General features: G+C 43.9%; 1 protein-coding gene across 1 annotated transcript in view; it reads right to left on the bottom strand.

Annotated features, from left to right (window-relative positions):
* Nucleotides 1–1,809: 1,809 nt before the first annotated feature.
* Nucleotides 1,810–14,248, bottom strand: part of LOC149432781 (uncharacterized) — a 31,211-nt gene continuing 18,772 nt past the window's right edge. Inside the window, exons 6-9 of the mRNA XM_089665060.1 lie at nt 12,591–12,701; nt 9,267–9,413; nt 6,563–6,706; nt 1,810–4,173 (exon numbers count right to left, since the gene is read on the bottom strand). Of these exons, the coding sequence (XP_089521186.1) occupies nt 3,557–4,173; nt 6,563–6,706; nt 9,267–9,413; nt 12,591–12,701 (1,019 nt within the window). The 3' untranslated portion in view covers nt 1,810–3,556. The remainder of the gene's footprint in view (nt 4,174–6,562; nt 6,707–9,266; nt 9,414–12,590; nt 12,702–14,248) is intronic.

The following is a 14,248-nucleotide window of genomic DNA, read 5'->3' as shown; positions in this document are numbered from 1 at the left end:
AAAAAATCTAAAAAATGGAATTTTATTAAACCAGCCACGTGTAAAACATCAGTTCCAGGTCCTGGTGTCACTTTCCCCAGTATATCTGGGTAACAAAATAGCAGAATGTGATCTGCACTCCATTAGCTTCATTGGAGGACAGATGACACATCAAGAGTATTTTAGAGACACGTGCAGTTCGCTTCATTCTGAATCAGGCAACTGTTGTGTTATTTGGAAATTTGGATGTCTCTGAAATTTCCGAATTACAACAGTAACAAATCTGAAATAACAAAACTAAATTCAGATGAAATTTGAATTTGATTCAAATTCTAATTCAACTCGAATTTGATTTGAATTAGAATACGAAAAGAATAATATACAACATTAAAACATAGAATAGAAAAGAATAGAATTGAAAAGAAAAGAATAAAATAGTATAGAAACAATAGAATAGAATAGATTACAATATAAAAGAATAGAATAAAGTAGAACAGAATAGAAAAAACAATAGAATAGAAAGAATCCGTCTTCCGAAATTCAAATTTCAAATAGAATAACAGAACCAAAAAAGAACATATATTAGGAAAAGAGAAACGGGACTTTTTAAGCACCAAAACTACAAAAAGAAAGAAAAATCTTGTATAAAAAATGCAATTTTATTAAACACAATTCATTAATAAAACAGCCTAATGACCTGGATGCCATGTGTAAAACATCAGTTCCAGGTCCTGGCGTCACTTTCCCCAGTATATCTGGGTAAAAAATAGCAGAATGCGATCTGCACTCCATTCGCTTCATTGGAGGACAGATGACACATCAATAGTATTTTATAGACACGTGCGGTTCGTTTCGTTCTGAATCGGGGAACTGTTGTGTTATTCAGAAATTTGGATGTCTCCGAATTTTGGAATTACAACAGTAACAAATCTGAAATAACGAAATGAAATTCAGATGAAATTTGACTCAAATTCTAATTCAACTCGAATTTGATTTGAATTAGAATATGAAAAGAATAACATAGAACATTAAAACATAGAATAGAAGAGAAAATAAAAGAATAGAAAAGAAAAGAATAAAATAGTATAGAAAAAAATAGAATAGAAAAATAGAATATAATAGATTACAATATAAAAGAATAGAATAGTGTAGAACAGAATAGAAAAAAAATATAGAATAGAAAGAATCTGTCAGGTTGATGTTCTAGTAGACCCAGAGATTTGCCTTTTTCATAGTACTAAGCTTTCAATTAAAAAATATACAGAATCTGGTCTATTGTACTAATTGAATGCAGCAAAGGGACTGATATCCAACAAACAAATCTGAAATAACGAAATAAAATTTGAATCAAATTCTAATTCAACTCAAATTTGATTTGAATTAGAATATGAAAAGAATAACATAGAACATTAAAACATAGAATAGAATAGAAAATAAAAGAAAAGAATAGAAAAGAATAAAATAGTATAGAAAAAAATAGAATAGAAAAATAATAGAATAGAATTTGAATTTTACTAAAATTCTATTTCAACTTGAATTTAATTTGAATTAGAATACAAAAAGAATAACATAGAACATTAAAACATAGAATAGAAAAGAAAAGAATAAAATAGTATAGAAAAAAATAGAATAGAAAAATAATAGAATAGAATTTGAATTTTACTAAAATTCTATTTCAACTTGAATTTAATTTGAATTAGAATACGAAAAGAATAACATAGAACATTAAAACATAGAATAGAATAGAAAATAAAAGAATAAAAAAGAATAAAATAGTATAGAAAAAATTACTAGCAGAATAACCAGGTGAAAATTAAGGAACAAAAAAACTGAGAAGAAAACAAATGCAGCCACCACATTTAATGACGGGTAAACTGCAATTTATTATATTTTGTTTTGGGGTTTTTGAAGCCAAACTTCACCATACAGAGGTGAAATAAAGAATTTAATAATAACTTAACCAGTTAAAGATATTAGTTTTGTCAGGTCCCTGTTAGGAGTTCACAGAACTGTTCAGCCTTGTAGGCAGAGGGTGGCGCTGCGATTCAGTGCCTGCAGCTCAGCAAATTACTACATCAGCTCCCCACCCATGGGTGACATCATCACTCCCAGGCATTACCAGCCATTGTCAAGTAATCTCTCCTCCCCCCTGCAGCTATCACTGGCTGACACAGTGGTGTTGTGTAGCACCCTCCTAGGTAGCTAGGGGGAGCTAGACTCAAATTGTTAGACAGGGGCTGAGTAGCAGCCCAGGTTTAATAGCCAGAGTGGGGTCAATTTGTGGTCAGAGCTGAGAGGCCCTGCAGATCAGCCCTCTGGTATTTCCCCCTGCTCTAGATCTTTGGAGAAAGATCTACAGGCTGTGGGCGGATCTGAGGAGTGGCTGGTCTGTACTCTTAAAGGATCCTAGCCAATCCCCAACAGGAGGCTTGGAAAGGGGCTGGGACAACCATTAGGAAGCAGTGGGCAGATCTGAGGAGTGGCTGGTCTGTACTCTTAAAGGATCCTAGCCAATCCCCAACAGGAGGCTTGGAAAGGGGCTGGGACAACCTTTAAGAAGCAGTGGGCAGATCTGAGGAGTGACTGGTCTGTACTCTTAAAGGATCCTAGCCAATCCCCAACAGGAGGCTTGGAAAGGGGCTGGGACAACCTTTAGGAAGCAGTGGGCAGATCTGAGGAGTGGCTGGTCTGTACTCTTAAAGGATCCTAGCCAATCCCTAATGGGAGGCTTGGAAAGGGGCTGGGACAACCTTTAAGGGTAACTGAGCCTGCTCAGCAGGGAGAGAGGTTGGGTGAGGGGGCCCAGATGGAGAGGGGCTGACCTGCAGGCAGAAGGCCTTGGAAGGCTGAAAACTTGGGACTTCACCCACCCCCTGAGAGAGGACCACCTGTGCAGCAGGGAAGGAGTGGCCTAGCTGGAAGCCCTGGTAGCAGCCACTGACCCACCGGCAGCACAGGAGAGGGGCCAAGTGAGTAAACCTGCACCCCCTGGCCCAGTAAGGGAAAAGGAGCACTCTGGTGGGAAACTGGATTAACTTTTTACATTGTAGTGGCAAGCGCAGGATCCCCTGCCCAGGGATTCACCCAGAGCTGTTTGATTAATGAGGATCTAGGGTGGTACATCAGGAGAGGCCGGCTAGCTCTCCAGAGGAGGAATTGTGCTCTAAATACTTGTAAATAGTTTCAGAAAGTTTGTCCTCAGTACAGATTCCATTGGGCATCCCATACACCCCTCACCCCATCCAAGTTTTATTATCCCCTAATAAAATATCAGAACAAGCTCAAGGACTGGTTACTGACTCCTAAATGCAAAGTCTGTATGGAAATACATTGTTTCCTGTCTGTGCAGGACCATAGGGGGACCCAAATCTTCTGCAACTCTTAAAGGGGTGGTGCTACAATTAAATCAGATGACTGACTGGAGCGGGTTGGGAATAAGTAAGTAGATACATCTTTTTCCATAGGGTCAGCATAGGTGTTAGCAGAGGGGAGGGGACATTTATAAGGGTAGTTATAATGAAGCTAAAATTCTCAGTTCTCCTGAATTCATCCTACTAAATCAAACGTCAGAAGATGTTTAGGGATCATTATTAAACTGGTGGAGGATAAGGATGGCGAGAGCTGTGGAGAGGAGCAGGAAAATGACTCCCCTGTTGCTTAGAGCAGTAATGCTGTTTCCTCCATTGTTGGTAATGGGAATGATGTTTCCCCCATCGCTGGGTGTGGTAGTGCTGCTTCCTCCATTGCTGGGTGTGGTAGTGCTGCTTCCTCCATTGCTGGGAATGGTAGCATTGCTTCCTCCATTGCTGGGAGTGGTAGCGTTGCTTCCTCCATTGCTGGGAGTGGTAGCGCTGCTTCCTCCATTGCTGGGAGTGGTAGCGTTGCTTCCACCATTGCTGGGAGTGGTAGCGCTGCTTCCTCGATTTCTGGGAGTGGTAGCGCTGCTTCCTCCATTGCTGGGAGTGGTAGCGCTGCTTCCTCCATTGCTGGGAGTGGTAGCGCTGCTTCCTCCATTGCTGGGAATGGTAGCGCTGCTTCCTCCATTGCTGGGAGTGGTAGTGCTGCTTCCACCATTGCCTTCACAAGTAAAGCGATTTACAATAGAGAACCAATTCATAGTAGAAGAAAAGCTTTGATCATCGCACAAGGATTTAGTACCGCAGCCTTGATACCATAAAGTCAAAGAGATGATTCCTGCAGGAAGAGAATTTTAACACAAGTGACACTGAACTCCTAAATTGTTAAAGTAGATGTATCCCTAAGATAAATGACATTAGGTTGTTAAAGTGTATCATATACAATTGATTAAAAAATAAATAAAAAATATGTTTTTTTAATCATTCATTAAATCTCAGTGCTTTTGACCTCCTTCAGCTCCCTACAGCCATTGCCCGTCTACATACCCTGCAGCAATGGCTGAATGGCATTTCTCAGGTTGGTTTTTGTGATGGAGACAACAGTGGGGCATGTGTGTGTAACGTGTCTAAACACCCAGCTCCATAAAGACATGGCTAGTTATGTTTGTTGTAGAGGGCCTCAGTGTCCTGCACAGAGTCCTGAACAGGGCCTATGGACAGGGCTGCTGTTAGAAACCACGAGGCCCTATACACCCAACCTGACAAGGCCCCCCTTCAAAACCAAACCCCCCCCCCCCCACAGTTTACTATGCATCAGTTATGAATGAACACAGTAAGTGATCGGTACTGATCACTCATTGTGTTCATTCAGGAAAGGAAGGGGCTGGTTAATGTGACCTATTTACCAGACACTTCCCCCCACCCTCCATCTTGAAGGATCCTATTGTGTGCTTGCAGCTGCTGGTGGAAAGGAGAGGAGGGAAGCTGGCACTGTGGAGGCCCAGGCTGGGTGAATCAAATGTGCACAGGGAGGGTGATCGGTATGGTGGGTGGCAATTATTGGAACCGCTCCCCTGTATGGCTCTCTCTGCAGCATTTGAAAACCACAGAGCAGGGGCGGACTGACAACTCATGGGGCCCCCGGGCAATAGGGGATGATGGGGCCCCTGTGTCCTTGCCCAAACTCAAAAAAGCCTGTGAAAAAGGTACCAGGGGCATCTCATGGGGCCCCCTACTGATCCCGAGTTTCCATGGTCAGTCCGCCCCTGCCACAGAGAGGGAGAGGAGAAGAAGACAGCTTTCAGCTGCTGCAGAGACAGCCATACAGGGGATCAGTTCCAGTAATCCCCCCCCCACAACGTGCCGACCACCTTCCCCGCCCACATCCACTTCACCCAGCTGCCTGGGCCCCCCTGCTAGCCTGAACCCCATACAGTAGGACTGATGGTACCCCCTTATCCACAGCCCTGCCTAAGGAACACCTTTGGGGTAAGTTGGAACACTGAGAGCGAGTCAGGTCTTCTCATCCAACATCAGTACCGGACCTCACAAATGTTCTTTTGAAAGAAAGACTACAAATTCCAGCAAAGGCACTCCAAACCCTTGTTGAAAGTCTTCCCAGAACAGTGGGGGCTGTTATAGCTAAGGGTGAACTGAATCTATCTGGGTCCAGTTGGAGGGGGGTTTCACCCAACTGTGCTGAAGTTCTGAATGTTAACCTCCCAAGTATTCCCAAGTGTAGCTCGGGGTAAAGTTTCAGCACCACAAGCGGTAACCCCGAGCTACACTCGGGAATACACTGCAGCGTTGCTCCGGGATCTTTTCTTCACTTACCTTGTCCTGCGCTCCCGCGATGTCCCTCCTGCAGCATCCCGGCCATCTCCTCCGGCCGATCCCGGGCATCTGTCTTCTGGTTTCCATTCCCTGCGACGTCGGGACGTACGGGGGACGGAACGGCGGGAAATGTAAAAATGTCAAAAAGTGACATTCACTAAATACAATAAAATCACACAGTATAACATTCCTGTATCAAACCATTTCACATACATTTTGTCCCGAGTGCTTTGTCCGGCGCCCTGCCTGCATTTTTACTGTTCTTTCTGCCTGGAAACTGAGAAACATCCATGGCGTCCAAAAAGCGTCCCTTTAGGTCAAAAGCGGTTTTAGACCGGCTAGAGAACAGCGATAGTAAATCAGAACCACTTGCAGAATTGAGTGATAATGATTCGTGGGGGAAATTCCTCATCAGACACTGAAAACGATTCTGCGACTGAGCTCAGTGATGTGCGTACTTGCCGCTCTATTTCAAATTTCAGTGTTTTGGTTTGATTATATTATTGAATTAAATTTATTATTATATTGTTATAATTTTTTATAATTATTTATTAAATTATAATTTATGATTTCGTGTTTCAAATTTTAACATACCCGGGATGTTTACTAGACTCTTGTTCGGACAGATTTCAGTGAGTTATTCCTAAAAATTACAGGCCTACAATAAAAAAACGACATATTTCCATGCAACATAATGTACCGCTTTGAGCACAGAAATACTGACATCATCAGACCGCTAGGGAGGTTAACCACTTTAAGTCCGCCCTATAGCAGATTTACTGCTACACGGCGGATATTCTGTGCAAAATCACGTACTGTATATAAATGTGAGGTCAAAATGTTAGGATAGGACACATTTACATGCAATTGCAATATGTAAGGTATGAAATTACCGTATGTGTATTCCATTACGTAGCTCACACACTGAGTCTCCTGTCCGGTGCAGTTTATGGTTTCATTAGTCTCACAGAGGCTGGAGCCCATACTTTCGCATGTTTTGCATTGCACACCATTTGGTTCGGTGCTTGTAGATGTTGCTGTTAAAATAATATAAAAATATAGACAGATTAATCACCCTAAGGTGTACTACAGGTTCACTCACCTCTCTGGGTCTATGGAGGAGCATCATTTTCACCCTAGGATTGGACTACAGCAGGGGCGGACTGACCATTTAGGCACTCGAGCAATGCCCGGGGTCAGTAGGGGGGGCCCATGAGATGCCCCTGGTACCTTTCATAGGCTTTTTCGGGTGTGGTTTGAGTGTGGATGAGGACACCGGGGCCCCATGATTTCCTATTGCCCGGGGGCCCCATGAGTTGTCAGTCCGCCCCTGGACTACAGAGCACCTCTCCCTCTACTCTTCTTTATGACATTGTTCTGTAGTTCCCAGGCAGCTGAGGACAATGTAAATGATAAAAGTCAGCTCAGGCAGAGAGCAGAGGAAGTTATCGGCTCATATGATTTCTGGCAGGATCAACAGGTATTTTTTGCACTTATCAAATAGATAGAACAATATCCTTTCAATGGTAAATTTGCCAGAACAAATAAGAGAAGGCTTTTTATATCTGAACTGTATGTATCCACAACATCCTAAACCCATGATGGGCAGTGGAGAACCCATGCTGATTTCTAATTTTTTTTCGGTTTCCCCTTGCTGGTGTTGTTTCTCTCTGATGCCAGTAGTTGTCACTGTTGCCTCAGTCATTAAAGTCGAGCTCCACCCAAAAGGGGAAGTTCCACTTTAAGCCCTTGCCCCCTGCTCCCTTTAAGGACTGGAACCTTTGGGGATCGGGTACCCAAATTTGACGGGTACACCCTCCCACTTCCACAGCAATCGCTTAGGTCAGGGGTCTCCAAACTTTTCAAACAAAGGGCCGGTTTATGGTCCTTCAGATGTTCAGGGGGTGGGAGTTTGGTCAGTGGGAGTAGGAAATATTTCAGGCCTAGCATCAGTAAGAATAAACATGGCCTCAGGGTTAGTGGTCAGTAGGAGGAAAAGTAGAGCCTCATCGTTGGTATTAATGGGAGGAATAGTACCCCATAAGTGTCATCAGTTGAAGAAATAGTGCCCCATTGTTGGGTTCAGTGGGAGGAATACTGTTTCATATCAATGGGAGGTATAGTGCCCCAAGAGCCGGATAAAGGCTAGCAAAGGGCCACATCCAGCCCTCAGGCCGCAGTTTAGAGGCCCCTAGCCTAGGTGATTGGAAGGTGTCCTCCCCCTCCCTCCCTGTAGTCTTCTGGGACATGTGACAGGTCCCAGAAGACTACGGGCCTATTCAGAAAAGCTCAGCGCTACTGCATTCAGCTCACGTGCCTTGTGTTTGACACAGGTGCTTTAGGGAATGGCTGGACAGAGCCATGCAGGAAGCAGAATGCTTACAGTGCTCTGCTAGGGCAAAGTTTTATGTAGCACAGTATAGAACACATGTGTCAAACACAAGGCCCACGGGCCAAATCAGGCCCACCAGGCCATTCCCTATGGCCTTGCACCTCTCCTGCAGCTGTGGCACCCCCCTCGTTTCTTCCCCAGCTTGTCTTAGCATTCAGAATGAGATTGGAGGACAAAACTCCTCCATCAGATCCTGTGTTCCTCTGCAGTCACGGTGAAGCTCAGCTTGTCTCAACAGTCAGCAGCGGAGAGGAGGACAGCATACCTTCTACAGATCCTGCGCCCCTCTGTGCAGCCACAGCACCCTACGTTTCAATATTGAGCAGACTCCAGCAGCTGGCTCCAGACCTCCTCTGGTCCTCCTCCAGACCCTGCATTTTCTTCTTCCCAGCTCTTTCCCCAGCAGCAGGGCAAAGAAAGGGGGGTGCAGTGTGATGTAATGGAGGATGGGGTGCTCTGGACATCTGGTCTTACAGATACAACCAGCCCTTTGGAAGCAATCGTAATGCTGACATGACCCATGATGAAATTGAGTTTGACACCCTTGGCGTAGAAGGATCAGCAGCCCAGATGTCAATGCATTCAGCAGGAAAGAGGAGAACAGAACTCCTCCATCAAATCCTGTGCTTCTCTGCAGCCACGGTGAAGCTCAGCTTGCCTCGACTCCCCCCCTGTCTCAGCAGTCAGCAGCAGAGAGGAGGACAGAATACCTTCTACAGATCCTGCGCCTCTCTGTGCAGCCACAGCACCCCACGTCCCAACATTGAGCAGACTCCAGCAGCTAACTCCACACCTCCTCTGGTTCTCCTCCAGACCCTGCATTTTCTTCTTACCAGCTCTTCCCCCAGCAGCAAGGCAAAGAAAGGGGGGGTGCACTGTGATGTAAGGGAGGGTGGGGGACTCTTGACATCTGATGTAATGGAGGATGGGGTGCTCTGGACATCTGGTCTTACAGATACAACCGGCCCTTTGGAAGCAATCATAATGCTGACGTGGCCCGTGATGAAATTGAGTTTGACACCCCTGGTGTAGAAGGATGAGCAGCCCAGATATCAATGCATTCAGCTGACCTCCACTTTCACCGACAACTGGCATTCCCAGCCACAAAGCCATAACTGTCCTGGGAGTGAAGTGGATAATAACAAAGCAATATCCAATGAAAAATCTTTGCTCTGTAGTGGAGTAGGAAGAGTAGATTCACTTACTGTCTGGTATTGATGGGGTACAGGCATCTCCATCACAACAACTTACACCCACCAAGATATTGTTGTAGGACACATTCATGGAACCAGTGATATTACACTTGCTTACAGGAACCCAAGATCGGATGACTAGGTATAACGTCTGTGCATCTGAAAAATTGATAACAGTGCTCCAAAATGTTGACATAAACAAAGCAAGCCTTATGGTCTTCCTAAATTGGACCTAGTATTAGATATATGTTTTTATATTGTGCAGATACAGTATATGTTTTTAACTGCCCCTCGACAATGCTTTTGTCCACTTTTCTCTAAACCAGGATAAGACCATCTTTGTTCAGGTATCATCCAAGGACAACATCTACATATTGGTCTCCCACTGTGACTGGCCAGTCATTTTTTTTATTGGGCAGACCTTCAGTGCCTTATTCAGTTGCCACAATGCATCTTAAAGTGGAACTACACTGCATCCAATCACCACAAACCAAAAAGGTTGTTTAATTAATTTTTAATATTCAAAGCAAACTCTCCATTCATCCATGTCTCCATCCATGCCTCCATTCATCCATCCATCCATGTTTCCATTCATCCATCCATGCCTCCATCCATCCATGCATCCATTCATCCATCCGTCCATATCTCCATTCATCCATCCGTCCGTGCCTCCATTCATCCATCCATGTTTCCATCCATCCATGCCTCCATTAATCCATCCATCCATGTCTCCATGCTTTTTATGTTGAGAAATCATTTTGAAAAGCATTCCCTAGCATTTCTGGCAGTTGCCATCTTGAGTAAGGGCAGATGGTTCATGTAGCATTTATTTCCTGGAATCCATCTGCCCTTAGCTCAGGGACAGGGACTGAGCTGAGAGCCTGACCTCCAATACTGAAGACTGCTAGGATGTATTGCATAATTTGCCTAAACAATATGTGTATAGAGGAATGGTGTTACTCATAGGTTGTGCCAACAGAGGGTGTCATCCCCGTGAGGAAATAACAAAAATCAAGATACAGTTAATGGGACTTTAAATAACAATCCAATTGGTCAAATATACACATGACACACAAGTTAAAAAGAATTACATGTTAGTATTAAATCCAATTAAAAGGCAATACTTCCATTAAAAACAAGTATAATTTGAAATAGAATATTAACTCAACCACTTGTCTTCCACATAGATAGTTGGAAGAACTATAATATGGAAGTCCTCAGAGATCTTTAGATATACGGTAGGTTGACGCATTTCATGGGATGACCCGCTTCATCAGCACCTTTTTTTTTACATTCCTTCAATTGCTTCCTGGTTTCCATGTCTAGGCAAATGATGAAATAGGACGTCAACTCAACCACTTGTCTTCTACATAGATAGATGGAAAAACTATAGTATGGAAGTCCTCAGAGATCTTTAGATGTAAGCTGATGCGTTTTTCGGGATGACTCGCATCATCAGGACCTTAGATCTTGGATACAAATATAGATGACCACTTAAGGTTGAAAATTAGGTTCACTTATGTGTGAACATAATATCAATAAGTCAGTAGAAGAAACTGTCCTAGCAATTCCTGCAGGCCCCTGGGAAGACCACCAGTTGAAAATGGAGGAAACTTGGACAAAGGTGAATTACTGATTGCATAAGAGTGGTCCTGTTGTTATATGGCAACCATTACTTCCACAAAAGGGGGGGGCATACACAAAGAGGCACCAACCCCATGTATCTGGGAAATCTACTCAAAAATGCTACATGGTCCAAACAGAACCGGCATCCTAGACGGTGGTCTTCCCATGGCCCGGCAGGAATTGTAATTTAGAACCGGTCAAATATACACATGACACACAAATTAATAATAATTACATGTCAGTATTAAATCCAAATGAAAAGGCAATACTTCCATTAAAAACAAGTATAATTTGAAATAGGACATCAACTCAACCACTTGTCTTCCACATAGATAGTTGGAAGAACTATAATATGGAAGTTCTCAGAGATCTCTAGATATAGGTCAACGGGATAACCCGCTTCATCAGGACCTTAGATCTTGGATACAAATATAGATGACCACTTCCAAGGTTGAAATTCAGGTTCACTTATGTGTGAACATAATATTAATAAGTCAGTGGGAGAAACTGTCCTTGCAATTCCTGCCGGCCCATGGGAAGACCATAGTCTAGGATGCCAGTTCTCTGTTTGGACCATGTGGCATGTTTGAGTAGATTTCCAAGATACAAGGGCTTGCTGCAGGGGCGGACTGACCATTCAGGCACTCAGCCACCGAGGGACCGAGGTCAGGGGGCCCCATGAATACCTTTCATAGGCTTTTTTGGTTGTGGTTTGAGTGTGGGCGAGGATACAGGGGCCCCATGATCCCCTATTGCCCAGGGGCCCCATGAGTTGTCAGTCTGCCCCTGGGTTGGTGCCTCCTTTTGTCTGCTAGGACAGTTTCTCCCACTGACTTACTAATATTATGTTCACTCATAAGTGAACCTGAATTTCTGCCTTGGAAGCAGGGGCAGACTGACAACTCATGGGGCCCCCGGGCAATAGGGGATCATGGGGCCCCTGTGTCCTTGCCCAAACTCAAAAAAGCCTATGAAAAAGGTACCAGGGGCATCTCATGGGGCCCTCTACTGACCTCAGGCCCTCGGGCGGTGCCCGAGTTTCCAAATGGTCAGTCCGCCCCTGCTTGGAAGTGGTCATCTGTATTTGTATCCAAGATCTGTGGTCCTGATGAAGCGGGTCATCCCGTGAAACACGTTGACCTACTTCTAAAGATCTCTGAGGACTTCCATGCTATATTTCTTCCATCTATCTATACGGAAGACAAGTGGTTGAATTGACGTCCTATTTCATCATTGGCCTAGGCATGGAAACCGGGAAGTAACTGAAGAAATGGAAAAAAAAAGTTCAAAACAGGTAAATATGCTATACGTTCCTATCTATTTACTAATACTAGCAGCATAAGGATTACAAATTGTCCATGTTGATTGAGAGATCGAAATTCCACTTTAAGGACCCATAAAGGTGTGAATGGAGCCTTAGATAATAACCCCAATAAAGTGCTTATTATTTTTTAGGTTGTGATCATTTTTTTTAATGTGTGATAAATGTAAAACACGCAATTCAAGCTAAGAATATGAGCTGAAAACAAATATAACATTTATTATTAAGCAGCTGAAAAAATAATATTTTGGGATTTTTATTTATCCCCTCTTGATTTTTAGATGTGTGTGCAGAAGCAATAACGTTTAGAGAAATGAGCTGAAAGAGAACCAAAGCAAAAAACAAACAAACAAAAAACAAAGAAAAAAAAAAACCTTTTTGTTACTTACATGTGGTGGTTATCTGGTAAATGGACGCACACTTGCTATTTGGAGGGATGACACTTAACGAGCTGTTACATGTTAGGGAATTCTCGGATATGCACGTGACACATGACGTGCCTAAAATACAACATAAAAAACAGACAAGTAGATAAATATATAGAAGCAATAGCTAAAGTGATCTGTATTTCTGTCCCTCCAGACCTGAGATTTGAACAGCTCTGCTACAGAGTGCAGCCTTATCTGGCAGATAAAGAGACCTGATTTTTTGGGGATGCAGCAGGGGTGGACTAACAACTCATGGGGCCTCCGGGCAATAGGGGATAATGGGGCCCCTGTGTCCTCTCCCACACCCAAAAAAGCCTATGAAAAAGCCAATAAAAGGTACCAGGGGCATCTCATGGGGCCTCCTACTGACCCGGGCCCTCGGGCAGTGCCCGAGTGCTCGAATGGTCAGTCCGCCCCTTTTATGCAGTCAATACAGGGTCAAAACAGGAAAAAGGTACACCTGAAAAAAGAAGAGGCTCCTTAATTACCTTTCCAGCAGGCTGTGTCTTGAAACAGAACAGTCACTGCAAGCAGGGGCGTATTGATCACAAGGCAAACAAGGCACTTGCCTAGGGCGGCATTTTTCAGGGGGCCTCAGAAGAAGGGATGAAAGAAGGGACACGTGTGCCATGGAAACCAGGTGGGATCCAAGAGAGGCTGTGGGCTGTGCACAGAACATGGAAATGCAATTATTGCAGTAAATGTAAACTGCTAATTACCTTTTCTCATCAGCAGTATATAGCAGTCTAGACCAGGGATGTCCAAACTATAGCCCTTCAGCTGTTGAAGTACTACAAGTCCCATTATTCCTCTGCCTCTGGGTGTCTAGCCTGTGGATGTCAGAGTCTTGCAAGGCCTCATGGGACTTGCAGTTCCTCAACACCTGGAGGGCCATAGTTTGGACACCCCTGGTCTAGACCTATTATTCATGCGGTTCCCGCACCTGCAACCATCCTGCGATCTCACCTCTCGTGGATGAGATGCGTTGGGGTATCATTCAGAAGGGAAGACCCCCTCCTCCTGCGTCTTGCTAGAGAAATGCGATGCGGCTGCATGTGGTTGCGGGTGCATCATTTCCAACCAGCTCGCAGCGTGTAGGCTAGTGTGCATTTAGCCTTAGACAGATTAAATAAATCATTTAAATGACAATATTTGACATTTTCCTGCCGGCCTTTAAAAAAAAAATTGCATGAGAACCTCTGGGATCCTCACAAAACACAGATCCCATCTTTAAAGACCCTAAACATCCCCATACGGTTTTTCACCAAAACAAAAAAAGAAAGTCCGCATGGAATGGTCAAACTTATCGCAATTTAAATAACTTTTTTCTGTGTCATTTTTGCAGCATAACTTCCTGCACATCATACAGGTGCGCTCCTGCACAGACGGGTTTAAGGAGTCCCCAGGCATGTAATTAAGAGTAATGTTGTTGTTTGGATGTTCCCCTTCAGGGCCGATTCACACTATGTGCAGTGACATCATTTACTGCATGGCAAAATGTCCCTCACCACGAGGACAATTGTTTCCTGTGCGTCCTATTCACACTGCAATGCAGCTTAGCACTGCGCTACAGCGTGCTGCGATTCAATGGAGACGTGCTGTAATTTAGCGCCCAAACC

The sequence above is a fragment of the Staurois parvus genome, unplaced genomic scaffold (assembly GCF_062004578.1).
Source record: "Staurois parvus isolate SC_StPar_1 unplaced genomic scaffold, SC_StPar_1.0 ptg002113l, whole genome shotgun sequence".
In the NCBI taxonomy this organism is placed as follows: domain Eukaryota; kingdom Metazoa; phylum Chordata; class Amphibia; order Anura; family Ranidae; genus Staurois; species Staurois parvus.
The sequence above is the reverse complement of the archived record's forward strand: the minus strand, read 5'-3'. Positions and strand labels throughout refer to the sequence as shown.